This window comes from Hyperolius riggenbachi, chromosome 10, assembly GCF_040937935.1.
Source record: "Hyperolius riggenbachi isolate aHypRig1 chromosome 10, aHypRig1.pri, whole genome shotgun sequence".
Classification (NCBI taxonomy): domain Eukaryota; kingdom Metazoa; phylum Chordata; class Amphibia; order Anura; family Hyperoliidae; genus Hyperolius; species Hyperolius riggenbachi.
The window spans coordinates 100955299-100975456 of NC_090655.1; the positions used below are offsets into that span (position 1 = coordinate 100955299).

Sequence of the window (20158 nt, forward strand, 5' to 3'; positions counted from 1 at the left end):
TCCAGTCCCAGAGTGACCAACATAGGAGCCCCCCAGGGCTGTGTCCTGTCACCATTCCTGTTCTCTCTTTACACCAATAACTGCACATCCACTGCAAACTCCGTCAAAGTCATCAAATTTGCAGACGACACTACAATTGTTGGCCTTGTCAGTAAGGGCGACGAGCAGGCCTACCGACAGGAGGTAGACAGAGTCTGCAATTGGTGCAGAGAGAATAGGCTAGTCCTAAACACAGCCAAAACCGTTGAGATGGTCATTGACTTCAGAAAGCATGCCAAAAACCCACCCCCAATCTATATCGACGGAGCTGAAGTCACTAGGGTATCTAGTGTCCGCCTCCTGGGCACGACGATCTCTGATGACCTGACCTGGAGGGCAAACACCATCTCAACTCAGAAGAAGGCGCAGCAAAGACTCTTCTTTCTACGCCAACTAAAGAAGTTTGGTATGGCTCAGGAACTTCTGAGATCCTTCTACTCTGCCACCATTGAGTCGGTCCTTTGCTCATCCATCCTGGTCTGGTACGCTAGCTCCTCCGCTAGCGACAGATACAAAATTCAGAGGGTCATCAACTCAGCGGAGAAAATAATTGGAAAACCTCTTCCCCCTTAGACCTCATCCATAACACTAGACTACTTTCCAGAGCAACGAAAATCGCTGGTGACCTCTCCCACCCGGGCCACAGCCTTTTCAGTCGACACAAATCGGGCCGGAGGTTTCGGTCCATCCGGTCCAAGACCTCAAGGCGCAGGAACACTTTCTTTCCCACGGCAGTCAGACTCTTGAACTCTGCCCTCTCTACAAATGCTTCCCCCTGTAGCCGTCTACGAACTGTTATCTGACCATGTTTGTTGCTGCCCCTGATCACTGTTCTCTGCTAGAGCGTATAGTAGTACTACTGATGTTGAATTTCTGTATCGTGATGCTGACTCTGTAAACCTGTGTTGTCTTACTTCCAATGTTACGTTTTTGTTACTCTATTATGCCATAATCTCTGTGCCTAATCCAATTCCGGGCACGGCCCAGCCGTGCTTGGCGAAATAAAGCAATTCTGATTCTGATTCTAATAACTCAATGTAAGCTATCAATTTCAGTTGCCACATAGAAATTGAAATCTATCTCCAATGTCATCCTCTACTTCATGTAGTCATTAGCTAGTGTCATTTTTATCTGCCCCATCAGCTTCCTATTTTATTTGCGTATACAGTGGGATGCAAACGTTTGAGCAACCTTGTTAATCGTCATGATTTTTCTATATAAATCGTTGGTTGTTACGATAAAAAATGTCAGTTAAATATATTATACAGGAGACACACACAGTGATATTTGAGAAGTGAAATGAAGTTTATTGGATTTACAATAATTGTTTAAATAAACTTAGGCAGGTGCATAAATGTGTGCACTGTTGTCTTTTTATTGATTCCAAAACCTTTAGAACGAATTATTGGAACTCAAAATGGCTTGGTAAGCTCAGTGACCCCTGACCTACACACACAGGTCTATCCAATTATGAGAAAGAGTATTAAGGGGGTCAGTTGTAAGTTTCCCTCCTCTTTTAATTTTCTGTGAAGAGTAGCAACATAGGGGTCTCAAAATAACTCTCAAATGACATGAAGACAAAGATTCTTCACCATCATGGTTTAGCGGAAGGATACAGAAAGCGGTCTCTGAGATTTCAGTTGTCTGTTTCCAGAGTTAGGAACATATTGAGGAAATGGAAGATCACAGGCTCAGTTAAAGTTAAGGCTCGAAGTGGCAGACCAAGAAGAATCTCAAATAAACAGAAGCCACAAATGGTCAGAACCGTCAGAGTCAACCCACAGACCAGCACCAAAGACCTACAACATCATCTTGCTGCAGATGGAGTCACTGTGCATCGTTCACCCATTCGGCACACTTTACACAGGGAGATGCTGTATGCGAGAGTGATGCTGAGGAAGCCTTTTCTCCGCCCACAGCACAAACAGAGCTGCTTGAGGTATGCTAAAGCACATTTGGACAAGCCAGCTTCATTTTGGAATAAAGAGCTGTGGGCCGATGAAACTAAAATTGAGTTATTTGGTCATAACAAGGCATTATGTATGGAGGAAAAACAACACAGCATTCCAAGAAAAACACCTGCTACCTACAATAAAATATGGTGGTGGTTCCATTATGCTGTGGGACTGAACAATTATTACACACTTTCTGTACCAGTAATTCCTATAAACTTCATTTCACTTCTCAAATATCACTGTGTGTGTCTCCTATATGATGTATTTAACTGACATTTTTTATCATAAAAAACAACAATTTATACAGGAAAATCATGATGATTAACAAATTTGCCCAAACTTTCGCATCCTACTGTATTTCTTTTATTGCTAGGATGGATTGTCTCTTATGCTACGTACACACTTGCGATAATGATCGTTCGCTAGGAACGATAATTGAAAGACGAACGATACGGCAACGATAGGAATGCAACGATGGGATGCAGCAATCATCATACACATTTTAACGATTGTTCTCGCAGAAAAGAACGATCAGAAGGAAATGTTGCGTACATATTTATATAAAATTAAAAAAAAAAACCACTAACATGGAGTTACAATAGATACAAATATATGATTGTTAACTTGAAAACAAAGTTTAATTGCAATGAGCAATGTAACAACCTTTACGGCCGCACGCGCACTACAAAGGAAGTAGCTAAGCAGAATTCAACGCAGGCGCATTGGCCCTTGTAACGATCGTTCTCGGCCGATGACTGTACACACTATAGTTTTGTAACGATTGTCTGTAGATACGATCCGTCAAGTTGGATATTTCCATCTTCCCGATGTCGTTCGTGTTAATGATCGTTGGGTAAAGTTTTTTTTCTCCGATTGTCGGCGGAACGATCATTAATTAGCTGTTTCAAACAACCATAGTCGCCAGTGTGTACATAGCATTAGAATGTGCACTATACAAATGTCCTCAAAAGTAGGTTTTGGCAGCATTTTTTTCCTGAAGATTAACATTCAGTGATCATTAACTGCAATAACTTAATACACAATACTGTGCAAAAGTAGAGCGTCTTCCCAAAATAACTGAAGATAGTATATGGTGTGACCATGTCGTAGCGGGGAACGGGAAAGACACTGGAGTTCATAGACAGCTGTCAGGGCTGGTAAACACACTTTCATTTAAAACTTTATTTTTGGTTCAGATACCCAGCAGCAGATGCACCTGCATACAGCATATGAAGATCCTTGGTTTGTAGGTTGCTCTATACTTTTTTCAGTTGCAGAAGAAAAGCTTTCATAAAAACTACTTCTGATAAGCTTTTTTGGGCGTTCAACTTTGAACTAAAGATGCTGCAATATCAGGCTGCAAATGTGTACACCAACAAATGTGTCTCCTGAGAATTGTATTTAAAAAAAAAAAAAAAAAACAACACTTAACTCCTTGTAGCAGACCTGAACTCAGAACTTCCTCTCTGCTCATAAGCTCTGCTCTTCTGCCCACAGAACTCCTGCAATAAATCTGCAATGTATCTACTTCCTGCTTTCATGTAAGCAGACATATTTTGTTTACCAATTAGCACTCTGTCCTCAGGGATGGATCTAGGGGGGGGGGGGGGGGGGGGCAAGCGGGTCTCTTGCCCCAGGCGCAGTTTGTTGAATTCTTAAAAAGGCGGCAAAATTTGGATGGGGAATGGCAGTTTAGGCGCCAAAACATGACCTTGCCCCAGGCGCAACTTGGTCTGGATCCATCCCTGTCTGTCCTGGTAGGAGCTGACAGAGCTAAGGGAGCATGAGAAATCGCTAGCGATTTCTCTAAACGCTCTGCCAATGTAAATGGATGGTGAAAATTCCACAAAAGCGATTGTGATTAGCAAAATCGCAAACGCAGGACATGCAGCATTTTGTTAGCGTTTGCGCTTCAATGTAACGTATATAATCACTGGCGTAATCGCTCATCAAAACTTGCACGGATCGATTTTGCTAGCGTTTTAAAGGTATTGTACACTGTAACAAAAATAAAAATAATTGAAAGGACCAATCAGACTTTAAAACGCTAATCGCTACACAACCGCTGGCAAATTGAGTACACTTTCTAAAATCGCTCCCTAAAACGCTCATGAAATCGCTTACAAACTGCTCATACAAAACGCTAGCGATTGCGATTAGCTATAGCGTTTTGTAGTGGGTTCCAGGCCTGACAGCTGAGTGGAAATGAGGCAGGCTAAACTCTCTAAATTCATACAGGGTGCATTTCTCTGTTTTCTTCTGTTCCGTGCAAGAGTTCAGGTCCACTTTATTATCTAACACACTAATGATAATATTCCAGTGTAGTAGTCTATGAGCAATTAATATTATACAGTTGTGCTCAGTGATTTCCTAATGCAATATATATGTGTAGATCCTGCATACCAGCAGTTAATGTGCAGCACTCATACCCAGGGGAACACTGCTGAAATTGAATCATCTTGTTTAGTCGCAGGATTAAATGGAGGATTGTGATTATTCCTTATTTTACTTTCTGTGACACTAGGAATGTCTTGTCCTTCACAGGCCAAATGTTCATAGTCCCCTAGTGTAGTTCACTATTGTTTGCTATCAGTTACAGAGGAACTGTAACCAAGGATTGAACTGCATTCCAATCAGTACCTGATACCCCCTTTCCTGTGAGAAATATTTACCTTTTCTCGAATACATCATAGAAGGGTCAGTAGGGCTGATATTCTGGTGAAACCCCTCCCACACAGTGTGATGTCATGACCAAGGTCTTTCTGCTGTCTGTGAACCTCGTTGCACCCTGTACAGATCATTTGGCAGAACTAAAGATGTCACCACCAGTGATCCATTTCAGAATGTAATTCAGGGAGAGGAAAGATTTTACATTGGGCAAACATTGAGTAAATAATCTATAAGTGAATATTGTAAAAATGAGCAATTTTATTCATTATGTTATTTTCACTGCAGTTCCCCTTTAAGGCTGGTTTCACAGTGGGACGTTACAGGCGCACGTTAGAGCAGCCTGTAACGCACCCCACCGCACAGCAATGAAAAATCAATGGGCTGTTCACAGTGCCCACGTTGCGTTACATAGTAACGCTGCGCCACCAGACAACGTACTGCATGCAGTACTCTCTAAGCTGCAGAGCCGCGTTAGACTGTTTGCACATGCTCAGTAACGTTGGGGAGGAGCGGAGAGCGGCCAGGCACATGGCTAATTAATATTCACTGCACTCAGTGACGTGCAGTGTTTACTTCCTGGAGCGGCCGCTCTGTGCAGCGATTGGCCGGCGGGACCATGTGATGCCGCATGCGCACAAGAGTACGCATCACGGCATCACGGACGCCAGAGTGAGCTGCACAACGCGGCTCACTCTGACGTCCAAAGCAGGGAGCACCAGGCGTTGCGTTAGGGGCACGTTATGCGACCATAACGTCCCCTAAAATGCAACGTCCTGGTGTGAAACCAGCCTAAAGGAGATACCTATTGATCTTCTGACCACTTATATAAACTACAATGCATTGTTTATACGAGTCTTTGCTATTATATTTGTAAATAAAATGACAAACTAGGGTCAGGTAATCAGACAACTGTTAACTGTTGGTGTGGCGATGGGCACTTGTGTGTTACATTTATATGAAGCAATAGTTCTTTTGTTTGGAAGATGCCAGCTAGACTGTATAGTCAAGGGCGTAGGGCCCGTGGTCGCAGCGGTCGCCTTGGCGACCGGGCCCGGCTCCTGAGGAGGCGGGGGAGGGGCCCGGGGGGCCCATCTCCGTTTGGAGGGCCATGCGCCCGTTCGCGCTGGTAGGAGGGAGCCGCAGCCGCGGGGAGGGCAGCCCGACCTCTTCCTCCCTTCCTCTCCCCGGGGCCCCCCCCTCAGATGCAGAGTAAGCGGCTAACGGAAGCGCTATAGGCAGAACTCACCTCCCTACGTTCCACTCGCCGCTGATCTCCTCTATGGCTGGCTCTGCATAGATGTTGTTACACACGCAGCTTCCGGCTAAACAGGAAGCTGCGTGTGTAAGCATCTATGCAGAGCCAGCCAGAGAGGAGATCAGCGGCGATTGGAACCAGGGACGGAGGTGAGTTCTGCCTATAGCGCTTCCGTTAGCCGCTTACTCTGCATCTGAGGGGGGGGCCCCGGGGAGAGGAAGGGAGGGAGAGGTCGGGCTGCCCTCCCCGCGGCTGCGGCCCCCCCCCTCCATTATGGGGACGGGCAGCTACCTAATCTATCCTGGGGGGCAGCTACCTAATCTATCCTGGGGGGCACCTACCTAATCTAACCTATACTGGGGGGCAGCTACCTAATCTATCCTGGGGGCAGCTACCTAATCTATCCTGGGGGGCACCTACCTAATCTAACCTAATCCTGGGGGGCAGCTACCTAATCTAACCTATACTGGGGGGCACCTACCTAATCCATCCTGGGGGCAGCTACCTAATCTATCCTGGGGGGCACCTACCTAATCTAACCTAATCCTGGGGGGCAGCTACCTAATCTAACCTATACTGGGGGGCACCTACCTAATCTATCCTGGGGGGCAGCTACCTAATCTATTCTGGGGGGCAGCTACCTAATCTAACCTATACTGGGAGGCACCTACCTAATCTATCCTGGGGGCAGCTACCTAATCTATCCTGGGGGGCAGCTACCTAATCTAACCTAATCCTGGGGGGCAGCTACCTAATCTATCCTGGGGGGCAGCTACCTAATCTAACCTAATCCTGGGGGGCAGCTACCTAATCTATCCTGGGGGGCACCTACCTATTCTAACCTAATCCTGGGGGGCAGCTATCTAATCTATCCTGGGGGGCAGCTACCTAATCTATCCTGGGGGGCACCTACCTATTCTAACCTAATCCTGGGGGGCAGCTATCTAATCTATCCTGGGGGGCAGCTACCTAATCTATCCTGGGGGGCAGCTACCTAATCTATCCTGGGGGGAAGCTACCTAACCTATCCTGGGGGGCAGCTACCTCATCTAACCTATACTGGGGGGCACCTACCTAATCTATCCTGGGGGCAGCTACCTAATCTATCCTGGGGGGTAGCTACCTAATCTAACCTATACTGGGGGGCAGCTACCTAATCTAACCTATACTAGGGGGCACCGACCTAATCTAATTTATACTGGGGGCACCTACCTATCTAACCTATACTGGGGGCACTTACTTATCTAACCTGTATTGGGGGCACCTAGCTAGCCTATACAGGTGGCAACTAAACTGGCTACCTATATTGGAGGCACCTACCTAACTAACCTATACTGGGGGCACCTACCTATCTAACCTACGCTGGGGGCAACTATTCTGGCTACCTATATTAGAGGCACCCACCTAGCTAACCTGTACTGGGGGCACCTATCTATCTAACTTATACCGGCGGCGCCTGCCTATCTCACCTATACCGGGGGCAACTATACTGGCTTACCTATGCCTAACTACCTATACTGGGGGTACCTATAGCTGGCTATAGGGATTTTGATATGTGTGTGCATCCGTCGGGTGTTGTCGGGGGAGGGGGGGCTGTTGTTGCCGGGGGGGGGGGCCCACATCCAGATTCCGCATCGGGGCCCAGAGGTTTGTAGCTACGCCACTGTGTATAGTCTATCAGTGCAGTTCATCTGAGCTGTAGGAAAGATTAGCTTTGTTCTAATCTCAGTACAATTGGTACCTTTATTCTCCTTGTGCAGGGATAGAATAACTCCATGGCCCAATTTCTTTCAAACTGGAAAGGCGGGGAGACCAATGTAGCTGAGTCACTCTGATCCAGAGATTTTCTCCCTGGGTGCCTCACTACAGCTAGGAGTCTTTCAGCTTAGTCATCCTGCATTGCTGTGTGTTAAAAACTGATGTATTGGCTACATAGTTGCTTCTTTATTTTATTACAGTGCGTGTTCTTTTGTTCCCTCATTTAAACCTACAGCTCCTTAGTAGGTCTGTGTTAATGATGATCATGTCTAGGACGGAGAACCCTTCGAGAAGCATGTGATCAGTTTAGTCAGGTAGATATGCAAGTCTCTGATTTGCTAGTTATGATCATGTGCTAAAGCAGGATGTGATCACAGCAAATCAGAGCTTTGCAAATCTGTCAGATGATCATACAAATCACATGCTTCTCCATGAGTTCTCCTAGACATGACCTTCACTAGTCTGGATGGACAGCTTTGTGCAGAAGATTCTGTACATTGGAGCCCTCACCCAGATCTGCAACCAATCTGCTCATAGCAAGAGACAGAGGCCAATCTTCCATTCTGATTTTGCTTGACCTCTGGCGTGACTGAGGAATAATGAGAGAGCCACTCTGCGTTAGGTGGTCTCAGAGTGGTTAAAGCAAATCTGAAGCGAAAATAAACTTATGAGATAATGAATTGTATGTGTAGTACAGCTAAGAAATAGAGCAGAAGTAGCAAAGAAGAGTCTCATTGTTTTTCAGTACAGGAAGAGTTGAAAATCTTCAGTTATCTATGCAAAAGAGCTTCTCTGAACGCTTTGACCCACTGGGTCGAATACAGACCTGTTTTCTAAAGCACTTAAACAGCAAAGACACAGTGAGATACAGCTTGAGATAAGGTTTTACTGCAGGAAAGTTAAAATCAACATTATTTCTGCTTTTTTTTTTTTTTTTTGTAGGTTAAAATACAGAGAGTGCTTTTAAAACTACAACTGTGACAGAATGATGCAACGTTATTTAAAAAAAATCTATATAACTAAAAATAAAAATTTGAGACTCTCTTCTTTGCTACTTATGTTCTATTAATTATCTGTATTACAATTCATTATACAATACGTTTTTTCGCTCCAGGTTTGCTTTAACTACACAACAAAAAGCGATTTGGTTGAAACAAGTTCTGTTTCAAATCTACTTTTAGGAAGCTATTGAAGAATTAAAAAAAAAATGTGGGCGGTCTGAAAAGGAAGCGAAATCTCCAGGAAAGCTTGGAATTGAATGTTGCACACACTACATAATTCATGCAACCCTCAAATTCACAGCCCCAATCTAATCCTTCTTTCTTGCTCCACATACTGTGGCTCAGTGTTTAGTAAACCTGACAGTTGAAGAGAAACTCCAACCAAGAATTGAACTTTATCCCAATCAGTAGCTGATACCCCCTTTTACATCAGAAATACAATGATTTTTACAAACAGACCACCAGGGGGCGCTGTGTGACTAATTTTGTGCTGAAACCCCTCCCACAAGAGGCTCTGAATACCGCGGTACTCTGGGCAAACTGCCACAATGTAACAATGTTCACAGACAGGAAATGGCTGTTTAAAGCTGTCTGTAACAGCCAGAGCAGCTAGAAACAGCTACATAACTTGCCCACAGTAACAATGTCACCATGTAATACATGTCAGAATGTGAATCTGGGAGAGGAAAGATTTTACAATGAGCAAACACTGACTAAATCATTTATACATAATTATTGTAAAAATGAAGCACTTTTTTTTAATTAAATTATTTTCACTGGAGTTCCTCTTTAAGACTTTTCCTTTTGAAAAAGACAGTTATAAGCAAATGAATTTCCCCATTCATTCTCCAAGACACCAGACCTGAGTGTTAGAACAAGTTACAAGTTATGAGGACACGTATAAGCCATGTCGGCCTTGAACTTGTTTATGCCTAAGGCCTGAACAAAATAGCCAAAGGTTGCCTGAAATGATCACTTAAAGCGGATCCAAACCAAACATTTTTTTAATTCAAAATATCTAGTTGCACCACACTGACACATACAAAGATAAATAAACACTCCTTCAAGCCTATGAGCAATTCAGTGCATGTTTTTCACCCTTCTCTTTTCATAACTGGGGTTATACAGGTGGCAGCCATTAGCAATTCTTCCTTTGCCGGACACCACCTACTCCACCAGTCTGCCGGATTCTGTCCCGGCAAAATGAAAGGAAGGGAGGGGTTTCTCCAGTAAATGTAAAATATTTTATATTTGTCATCATGCAGCTGAAAAAAGGCTGCTATTTATTATTATAATTTAGAAAATAGATTTTATTTCTGAAATCTTGTATTTTTAATTTGGGTCCACTTTAAGATTGTTTCGGTCACCTTTGCCAAGTACATGGGGTCAGGAACACCTTTGCCCTGCCATCGCAGGGGGGTCCAGAGGCTTTGGGGGCCCCTCCTCCTCCCTCTCCCCAACAGCAAATACAGCCAATTAGCAAAAAGCAGCTTTGTTTGCTCACAAAAACCATCCTTGCCACTTCCTCTCGCCATGCAGAGTAGCGGGATTGTGTGTAATATCTTCCTGCTTCCAGACACTGCTTCACAACACTCTGTGCTGCCATTAGTCAGCTCTCGATCACATGACCTGCATGGTGTGCGGGGACCAAAGGTGCCCCTTACTATCATTTTTGTAGGGGGCCCTGTTAAGTCTGGTTACACCCCTGACCAAGTATATACAGGTTTCTCTCCAATGCCTGCCGACAACTCATTAGCAATTGGACATACTAAAAAGTAATGCCTGATCACTTTTGCTATGTTGCTGTGTCTCTGCCCTACCCTCTCTTATTATTATTATGTGTTTATATACGTATACCCAAACAGCTCATGGTGACCCAGGACCACATGGAAGCTATAATATTGCTGACATCCTCTGTGCTCTCAAATAATGATTCATAGTCAGTCATAATATGACTGACTATATAAACAATGCAGCAGTCTGCGGGTCACTAGTAATTCTCCATGTAGGGTTCTAGGGGCGCTCACTGCAACACAATGAGGTGCACCATCACAGTCCTCACAAATACATATTTGCTTAGAAACAAGTGAAGCAGGCTCAACCTTCCTCAGGTCAGAACCTTTTTTTTTTGTGTGGATGGGCATGTGTTTGGAATAAGGGAGGAAACTTAAGTACCTGGAGGAAACTCACACATACACAGGGAGAACATACAACCTTACCGCAGATAGTGTTCTGGCCTAAATTTTAATTGGGTACCCTAGCACTGCAAGGTTGCTCAGCTGTTGCAAAACACAGGACTTATTCCAAAGCTGTCACCCGACAATCTCTAATGATTGATTAAAGTAACAACCGTTGTTCACTGTTCACAGTGCCCACATTGCGTTACTTTGTAACGCTGCACGTTAAGTTAAAGTACTGCATGCAGTACGTTATACTCGGCTAAGGAGGAGGAGGGGAGAGTCCTCTATTGCGGCCAGCCACATGGCTAATTAATATTCACCAAAAAAGTGTTACCGTACATGTTATTGTGAATAGAGCCCATTGTGTGTTTTACAGTGAATTAAATGGGTTACTAGAGGCACTCAAAGTCAGTCTTCACTACAGTATACAGAGCGTGGCTGTGTCAGGTGAAGTCAGATTACCCTCAGGACTTTTATCTGTCATCTGCCTCTTAACAAGAGCTTTCAAATAAGCCAAGCATTATTGCTGTAAATAGCGGAAAGAGGAAAAGTAACTGTGCAGATGCTGACGTATTGGGGAGCAAACAGCACTTGGCCCAGTGCACACCAAAAACCTCTAGCAGATCTGCAAAACGCTAGAGGTTTTTGAAGCAGATTTCAGAGCGATTCTAGGCTTGTTATTACTGAACAGCTTCTGTAACAAAAACGCCTGGAAAACAGCTCTGATGTAGCGTTTTTAAGAGCGGTTTTCCACTTTCCTATACTTTAACATTGAGGCAGAAACGCCTCAGAAATCTAAAAAATGCTGCATCCCCTGAGTTTGCTTTGGTGGAAAAAACAAACCTCTCTGGTGTGCACTATCCCATTCACTTTCATTAGCCAAGCAGTTTTCCCCCTGCAAGCGTTTCCAAAAACCCTTCAGAACCGCTCTGGTGTGCACCAGCCCTTGGCCTGATTTAGACTGCTCTAAAAAGTCAGATTTTTTTTTTCATTTTCGTTGGTTTAGATGTAGAGCCTTTGAAGTACTGGAGAAATAAGAATCGGAAAGCCAAATCAGTGCCCAGTGTCATTTATTGCAGACAGTGCATTCACTCTCAGTCAGAAGTGCAATAAGCAGATGGTATTCAGAAGGAGGTGACCGCCAGGGCAAAGACCGTACAAGATGGTTGTGTTTTGAAAGTGATGCCCACAGAGAAAGCCCAAACACACACTGGAAGAACATGAAATCTCCAAGCAGATTGTGTCCTGGCTGGAGTTTGAACTTGGGACTCGTGCTGTAATTAATGCCACTATTTAAAAAATTTTTATTTTTTTTTTTACTTGCGTTGAAGTTTTGCAATAGTGGTTGATATTACCAGAGGGATTTCAGATATACAGTGGTTACTTTCTGCAAGCCATTCAAGTATTAAACTGTTGTGGAGGTGCACATTTTGAAACGCACAAATATGCACTGTATTTGCCGAAAAACAAATTCCTAATACCGTGAATGATGCCAACAAATAATAATGTATATGAAGTGTAGTGATTCGTAATAGAGGTTTCATTTTTGGGTCAGTCTTTTCTTACACTGGGGCAATGTGGTGTGCTGCATCGGACAATATAAAGGCATTGCTAACATAGTGTGATTATATTGTAATGGTATGCTAACATCAATGCGTTAGCAGCGCAATGCATTGTGTAGAACCCCATAACGTAGGCATAAAGGCCCATAGATCAGCACAGCCAGGTACAGGACTTAACTCTGCCACTGATGGGTCGCCAGTGCTTCATTGCAGCCACTAGATGTCCTCTGGTCTCACTCTCTACTTTCCTCTGGTGGAAACAGAAAGAAGTGGTGGGGGCTAATTCCCTACAGTTAGGCCACTGGCTTGATTTCTTCCCTTTAAGATGGCTAGGACCAGACTTAGCTCTAGATATGAACCTGGATGCAACCGTGTGCTAAGAGGTAAGGGGCAGTCTCACCCGGCCCGAAATCTGTAATTCGGTGATTTATTTGCGTGCTGCCATATGTTATAATGTGAATTACGGCTATACCGGTAATGGCGCTATCTGTGTATTTGGGTGTCGGCAATAGCCATAGCACAATTGTGGAAAGAGACCATGTACAGTATGTCTTTTAAGAAATAGGGTTTACAGTAGGCAGGGGCGTCTCTAGCCATTTTGTCACTCCAGGCGAGAAATCCTGTGGCACCCCCCCCCCCCCCCCGTGATTGCCCCCAGTCCCATACCCCGCACCCCTCATGGTGAGCACCACTCCTGTGGTGAACCCCACCCCCAAGACCCCCGAAAATCATAATGCAGCAGCGTTTCACCAGAAAATGTACTTATTGCGGCATGGGTTCACCAGAAAATAGTTGTTATGCAGCAGAGCGTTTCACCATAAAATATACTTATTGCGGCATGCACTCACACACACCACACACAGTACACACACACACACTATACACACACACAGTGTACACACACACACACACAGTACACACACTGCACACAACATACACACTATACACAGTACACACACACACACACACACACACACACACACACACTAGACATGCACAGCACAGTACACACACTATACACACACACACACACACACACACACACACACACACACACACGTACACACACTGCACACAACATACACACACACACACAGTACACACACAACACACACACACACACACACACACACACACACACAGAGCACACTATACACAGCACACAGTAGACATACACTATACACATACAGAGATAGGAGGAGTGGAGTGAGACTGAGAATAGCCTGAGATGGAGCAGTTTATCTGTATTGCAGTCCCACATTACACAGAGACTAGTTGCTGGTAATAGGACTGCTGTCCCTGCCAATCTCTTACACAAGTCAGCAAGCAGCCCTCCTGGAGTCTAGGGACTGTCAAAACTTTTCAACCTGTTTAAGACCTTATCTGCACATGCAGTCATTATAACAATGGAGAGAGACCAGACAGATTTTTTCCCACTGACCCTCCAGACGAGTTCTACATCATGCTGTGTATATTTACCAGCTAGCCTGCCCTCTAATTGCACTTTTATCAGCTAGCCTAGTATTTTACATTGCCTTACATCAACAAACCTGAATACAGCAGACACAGGACCAACCCTAAATCATTGAATGAAAGGCGGCCTGGGGGGAAGTCAATGCCTGGCTGCTACACAGTCTCTACATCCATGCAGTTAGCAGTAGCAGAGAGAGAGGGACTGAATTCTCAGGAGTTGGACTCAGGAGCTGATGATGCTGTACTCCTCGGATCCCTGACTAGGATGAGTGCCTTCTCTCACTGACTCATTCATTACTGTGGTTCTTTGAATCATTGAGCTGAAGTCCAGTCAGCCCCGCTGCTGCTGTGTAAACTGACACCTGAGTCAGCTGAGAGGCATTTCTTCTCTCACTACTCAGTGCAGAAGCGCCCTTGCCTCTTCCTGTCGCCTTAGGCGAAAATTTATAGCTGCCTAATGGCTCAGACGCCTCTGACAGTAGGATATAGTTGAAAAAATGTAAGGAACATAGTGCAGGTAGCTCCGTCATTCACCGCATGTCTTTTTAATAGGTATGCATCCAGCATGCCTATCCCTCTTACTATACTGTATACTACATGCATGGAACTGGGTTGGTCAATGCCAAGGGACCACCATAAAGAGCTGGATGCGCAGGGCCAGATTTGTACTTTTTACCGCCCAAGGCCACTGTCACCAGCCGCCCTCCTTCAGTATAGGCAGCGAAATGACCCCACCGCCCCTTCCCTCTAGTATAGGTAGCCTGATGATGTCCCTAGCTCTCCAGTATAGATAGCCAGATGACTCCCTTATTCCTCCTTTCAGTATAGGTAGCCATCTCGCCTCCACACCGCAGCAGCAATCAGTGTCACTCTCTTCTCCACTCATCTCCAGCGTAGAAGCCTACTTTTCCCCTCCATCTCCATCTGCCACGCTGTATATCTATCCCTTTTCAAGCTTGCAAATGCTGCACAAGGCGGGTAGCTTGCTGCCCATTCACCCTTGCTCCTGTGGTGCCCTAGGCCATGGCCTAGGTGGCCTTGGCCTAAAGCCCTGTTCAGACTGTCAGCGTTTGCATAATGGGTATAAATTTAAAGAAACGCAAGGTAAAAAACGCATGCGTTTGCATGTGTTTCCTATGCGTTCAAATGTGTTTTGCACACACACGTCGCACAGGAAACCCGAAAAGAATTATGGCAAACGCAGAGGGAAACGTACGCTAAAAATGCAATAGTACACGTTTTTGATACGCATCTATAGACTTTCATTGCGTCCATTTCTGTGCGTGACGCACAGAACTGCGTGCAGCAATGCGGATGAGAAACGTATGCATCTCATACGCATACATGTGAACGAGGCTATTAGAAAACCTTAGTAGCCGTTTCTATGCGCAAAGTCTGCCCGTATGCGTTCTGTAAAAACAGCTAGGAACGCACATGGTCTGAACGGGGCTTAAATCTGGCCCTGTGGATGCGCAGTCCCATCCAGCCGACTCATCCTGCTGTCTACGCTCCAGGGCCATGGCTCTAGGATGAGGAGGACAGGCACTGTGGGCAGGGTAATGGGGAGGTAGAGGCGGCAGCAGGGTCAACTGGGAAATAGGGGGTGTCAGCACACTTGCGATCCAGTTTTCTTTTGTGCTGCTGAGCAGAAAAGCATTAAACCACTTCACAACTGAGGGGTTTTACCCCTTGAGCACCAGAGCAATTTTCACCTTTCAGCGCTCCTTCCATTCATTTGTCTATAACTTTATCATTACTTATCGCAATGAAATGAATTATATCTTGTTTTTTTCGCCACCAATTAGGCTTTCTTTAGGTGGGACATTATGCCAAGAATTATTTTATTCTAAATGTGTTTTAATGGGAAAATAGGAAAAAATGTGGGGGGGAAAAATCATTATTTTTCAGTTTTCGGCCATTATAGTTTTTTAATTATGCATGCTACTGTAATTAAATTCCATGAAATGTATTTGCCCATTTGTCCCGGTTATTACACCGTTCAAATTATGTCCCTATCACAATGTTTGGCGGCAATATTTTATTTGGAAATAAAGGTGCATTTTTTTTTGCGTCCATCCCTAATTACAAGCCCATAGTTTATAAAGTAACAGTGTTATACCCTTTTGATATAAATATTTTGAGAGTTCAGTCCCTAAGGTAACTATTTATGTTTTTATTTTATTATTGTAATTTTTTTTTATTTATTAAAAAAAATAAAATGGTAACAATTGGGGAGTGTGGGAGTTAATGAGTTAATTTATAATGTAAAATAATGTATTTGTATATGAAACATGCTTATGACTGTAGTTTTACTATTTGGCCATAAGATGGCCACAGTAATTTTTTGTAAATGTTTCCTGCAAGCGTAGGACGTACGCTTGCAGGAAGTTAAGGGAGGCTGGGAAACTTTTTTCACAATGATCGCGCTGCTTCTCATAGAAGCAGCCGATCATTGCTGGGGGGCTTAGATCAACGAACGGAAACGTTTTTTCCCGTTCATTGATCTCCGGGCGAGCGGGCGGCAGCGTGCGCGGGAGCGCGGTCAGCAGCGGTAGCGGTGGGGGGTGCGTGTATCTATGCCGCTGGTGGTCAAAGGGTGTTTAAAGGGGCCTAGATAAACCGTGGTGGTAAAGTGGTTAACAGCGGTTTACATTGTTCTTTCGTTGCAGTGCGATTTGAACTTCTAGGGGGAGTCGGACCTGCGAACGCAAACACTGCTAGAAGATACACGCAGCATCACTGAAAATTCAGTCGACCATGGTTCTTAAAGGGAACCTGTACTGACTAAAATTATTTAAAATAAACACATGAGGTAACTTCAAATGAACATTAAATAGTTACCTTGCCATCAGTTCCTCTCAGAAGCTCACCATTTTCTTCTGACAATAATTCCTTCCAGTTCTGACAACATTTTGTCAGAACTGAAATATATCAGTTGCTGTCAGTTATAGCTGAGTGGACAACTGATGTGCCCGGTAATAACCATGTTTCCCTATGGCTCAAGTGGACGATGGTACAGTTTAACAGTGTGCTGACTAGAAAGCTGTTATGGGGGAATGGCCATTTTCAAAATGGAGGACGGAGAATTCCCTTGATCACAGTGGACATACAGGACGCGGGAGAGGAGAGGGAGATTGAGGAGTAAACTACACAAGGGGGTAAGTATGACTTATGTATGCTTATTTTGACTTTTAATTTTCAGTTCAGGTTTTCTTTAAGGTTAGGCGTTGGTGGGTTGAGTTTTATTGTTAGGTGTTGGTGTGAGGCGTTTAGGTGTTGGTGTAAGGCGTTAGGGCTCATACACACGGGCTACAATTGTCGCCGCAACCACGTGGCACGTGCATGTTGCGGCGACAGGTCCCCCGTGTGTATAACGCGCTCGCCACGAACCGACGCTAGCTGTCACCGCAACTTCGCCGCAACTGTCCACCACGCGTACTGCGTGTGTATGCGGACTAGCGACAGCAACCCATAGGCAATGGATGGAGCTTCCGGCGGCGAGGGGGGAGGGAGGAACCTTCGGCGACAGCTTCCACCGCATCTCTGTCCCTCTGTGCGCCGTGTGTACAGCAGCTGCACAGAGGGACCTGGCAACGAGTTGTCGCCAAGCTGTCGCGCACACGTCCCCGGTGTGGTAGCGACAAGCTACAGCGGTACCTCGTGTGTACCAGCCATAAGGTTAGGTATCAGCAGGCGTTCCTCCGCATAGCAACAGAATGCTTCTTAGCTAAACAGCTAGCTCACAGATGTCGCCCAAGGTGATTGGTTCCCGATCCCAGACAGGTGAGATCCATCAAAGATGTGTACGCACCTTTAAGCAATTTGTTAGGTTGCATTTTATGATAGTAGCAGCTATACATAATTGCAGCTAATTGCAAAATCTGATGAAGTTGCAAACATTTTCAGCGTAACTGCATTATGCATAGCTCCTAACTGTCCCTTTTTCGGAGGGACAGTCCCTTCTTGGGAGCCCTGTCCCTCTGTCACCCTCATTTGTCCCTCTTTCTATGTAAATATGTATATTTCTCTACTAAAAAATGTGTTTGATTGACTCAACTTTATTCCCATCCTTTAAATTGATATATTACTAATTTAAAATGTTACTATGAAGGAAAATGAACCAGGATAGAAAGGACCAGTGTTGTTTTAATTATAAAACAACATATGTTTCTTATGAAATCTTTACGGTATGCTTGACTAGAGGCGTGGTGAGGGTGTGGCAGGGGTGTGGCTTAAGTGTCCCTTTCTCTCATCTCAAAAAGTTGGGAGATATGCATCATGATCTCAACATAATCCCAATTTGCAGTGGGGTTCCCCTTTGCACAACCTGACAGCACCAATAAAACTCGTGTGAACTTTTACCGAAGTGACTCTGAAGCCTCCCTAACCTTTGTCATTCTTTGACAGTCACTAGATATGATTGTAGCGTATAAAGAGAGGGCTGGACACGCATGTATGGGCGGAGCTGCTTAAGTTATTAAATGTGATGGGGAGAGGGCTGTCTACGTATGTATGGGCGGAGCTGCCTAAGTCACTAGCTATGATAGTGAATGGGGAGAGGGCTGGACACGCTTGTATGGGCGGAGCAAGGCGAGGACTGCCGTACACCTCCGCCCAGCCTCCGGACCCTTTTCGGTACCTCAGGCTATCTCCCCCCATCTCTCCTCCTGCAGGGCGGGGCGCAGCGGCAGAGAAGGCAAAAGGTTGGTCCGGGGACTTTGCTACGTGTCTCCCCGGCCCTTTAATAGCAGCTCTCCCGGCTGCCGGAGTCACACAAGGCTCTTCTGTTTCCGCAGCAGTCACATCAGCCCTGCCACTGACATCATGTCAAAGACGGTAGGAAACTTCCCCAGCTGCAGAGTTTCAGCTCTGGCTGATGATCATCCGGGTTGGGCTCTGTAATGTATTTCTTCACAACTCTTTTACTCCATAGGAACGGGGCTGAGGAGCTGATCATTCACACAGACTTGTGCTTTGAAACACAGTAACAAGTTTTCATGTTGCAGAATTCAGTCTGTCTGTCTGTCTGTGGTACATAAAGGGAGCTTTGATTGGCAGCTTTTCCAACAGGTAGCAGCCTGGTAATTTTCCTCCAAGAGCTGCTGCAGCAGTTCTTGTGGCTTTGCCAAACTCCATAGTATTACTGCTGGTGACCATCCAGTTTCCTTGATCAATACAACCTTTCATTCAAATGGAATATGAAGTTTATTGTAAAGCATACTAAGGATGCTGGAGAGTTGCTAAACTTTATACAACACTTGATCAATACAGAATAGAATGAGAATGGAGCTGTTATAATAATAATAATAATAATAATATTGTTTTGAAAAAAAGACTACTGCGTTGTGTTTTGCTAATGTTTGAACTATCTATGCCATGTTCACCAGAACTCTGTGGAAATAGACTGGGGGGCGCTTTCACAATGGCTGCGTTCTGTTTTTTGAAAACGCTTGCGATTTTTCAAATGCAAGTACAGTGAAGTTACAATTAAAATCCAATAATTCATTCATGCTGAATGCGTTCCCGATTTTCAAAAAAGGTAATAGTAGATCTGCTGCATTTTTGATTGAGGCCAATATAGTGAAAATCGCAAAAGGCGTTTCAAGAGTTTTGGAGTGGAGAAGCCCTAAGGGCCCATTCACACTTGAGCGTTTTGTTGGCGATTTCGGCAAAATGCTCAAACGCTGGTGCTTTTTAAAGGGCTAGTGTAATGAAACCGTATGGGCCGTTATTACTTGGCCGATTAGCGCAAATTGCCCTAAAACGCTAAACGCAAATGCATAGCCTGCACCATTTTCAGGCGATTTCTCAGCGATCGCGTTTCAGTGCTTTAGAAGCACTAAACGCGATGATTGCAGAGAAATCCCTGTACTGTCACTTCTGCAAAAATCGCTTTGCGCTTTTAAGTGTGAATGGGCCCTGGATGCTGTATTTTCTGTGGTGGATCAGCATACTAGAAACCAGAATTGTGTGTAGTGGGTCCAAAGAAAGCTAGAAGCCCCCCCCCCCCCCTCCGAACTGCAAGATACTGTCTTGCCTTCTATAGTGCCTATAATCGGTACAATCTCCGTGCAATCGACATACAATCAATCAGATTGCTTACAATTAATGGTGCTGATCAATGACAAATGATCATTCTATTGAGCACTCTGTGGATCCAAATTTCACAATGATTCTTTTAGTGTGCCCAAACGATAATTTCCGATTGATCGGATTGGATGTTTGATTGTTCGGGAAATTGTATCATTAATGGGCACTTGAAGAA

General features: G+C 44.7%; 1 protein-coding gene across 2 annotated transcripts in view; it reads left to right on the top strand.

Annotated features, from left to right (window-relative positions):
• The first annotated feature begins 18544 nt into the window (after positions 1 to 18544).
• The window catches only part of PAPSS2 (3'-phosphoadenosine 5'-phosphosulfate synthase 2), a 105653-nt gene continuing 104039 nt past the window's right edge, over positions 18545 to 20158 (top strand). Inside the window, exon 1 of one of the 2 annotated variants that reach the window (XM_068258704.1) lies at positions 18545 to 18729. In XM_068258704.1, the coding sequence (XP_068114805.1) occupies positions 18718 to 18729 (12 nt within the window). In that variant the 5' untranslated portion in view covers positions 18545 to 18717. The remainder of the gene's footprint in view (positions 18730 to 20158) is intronic. The other variant, XM_068258705.1, reaches the window with a different exon arrangement.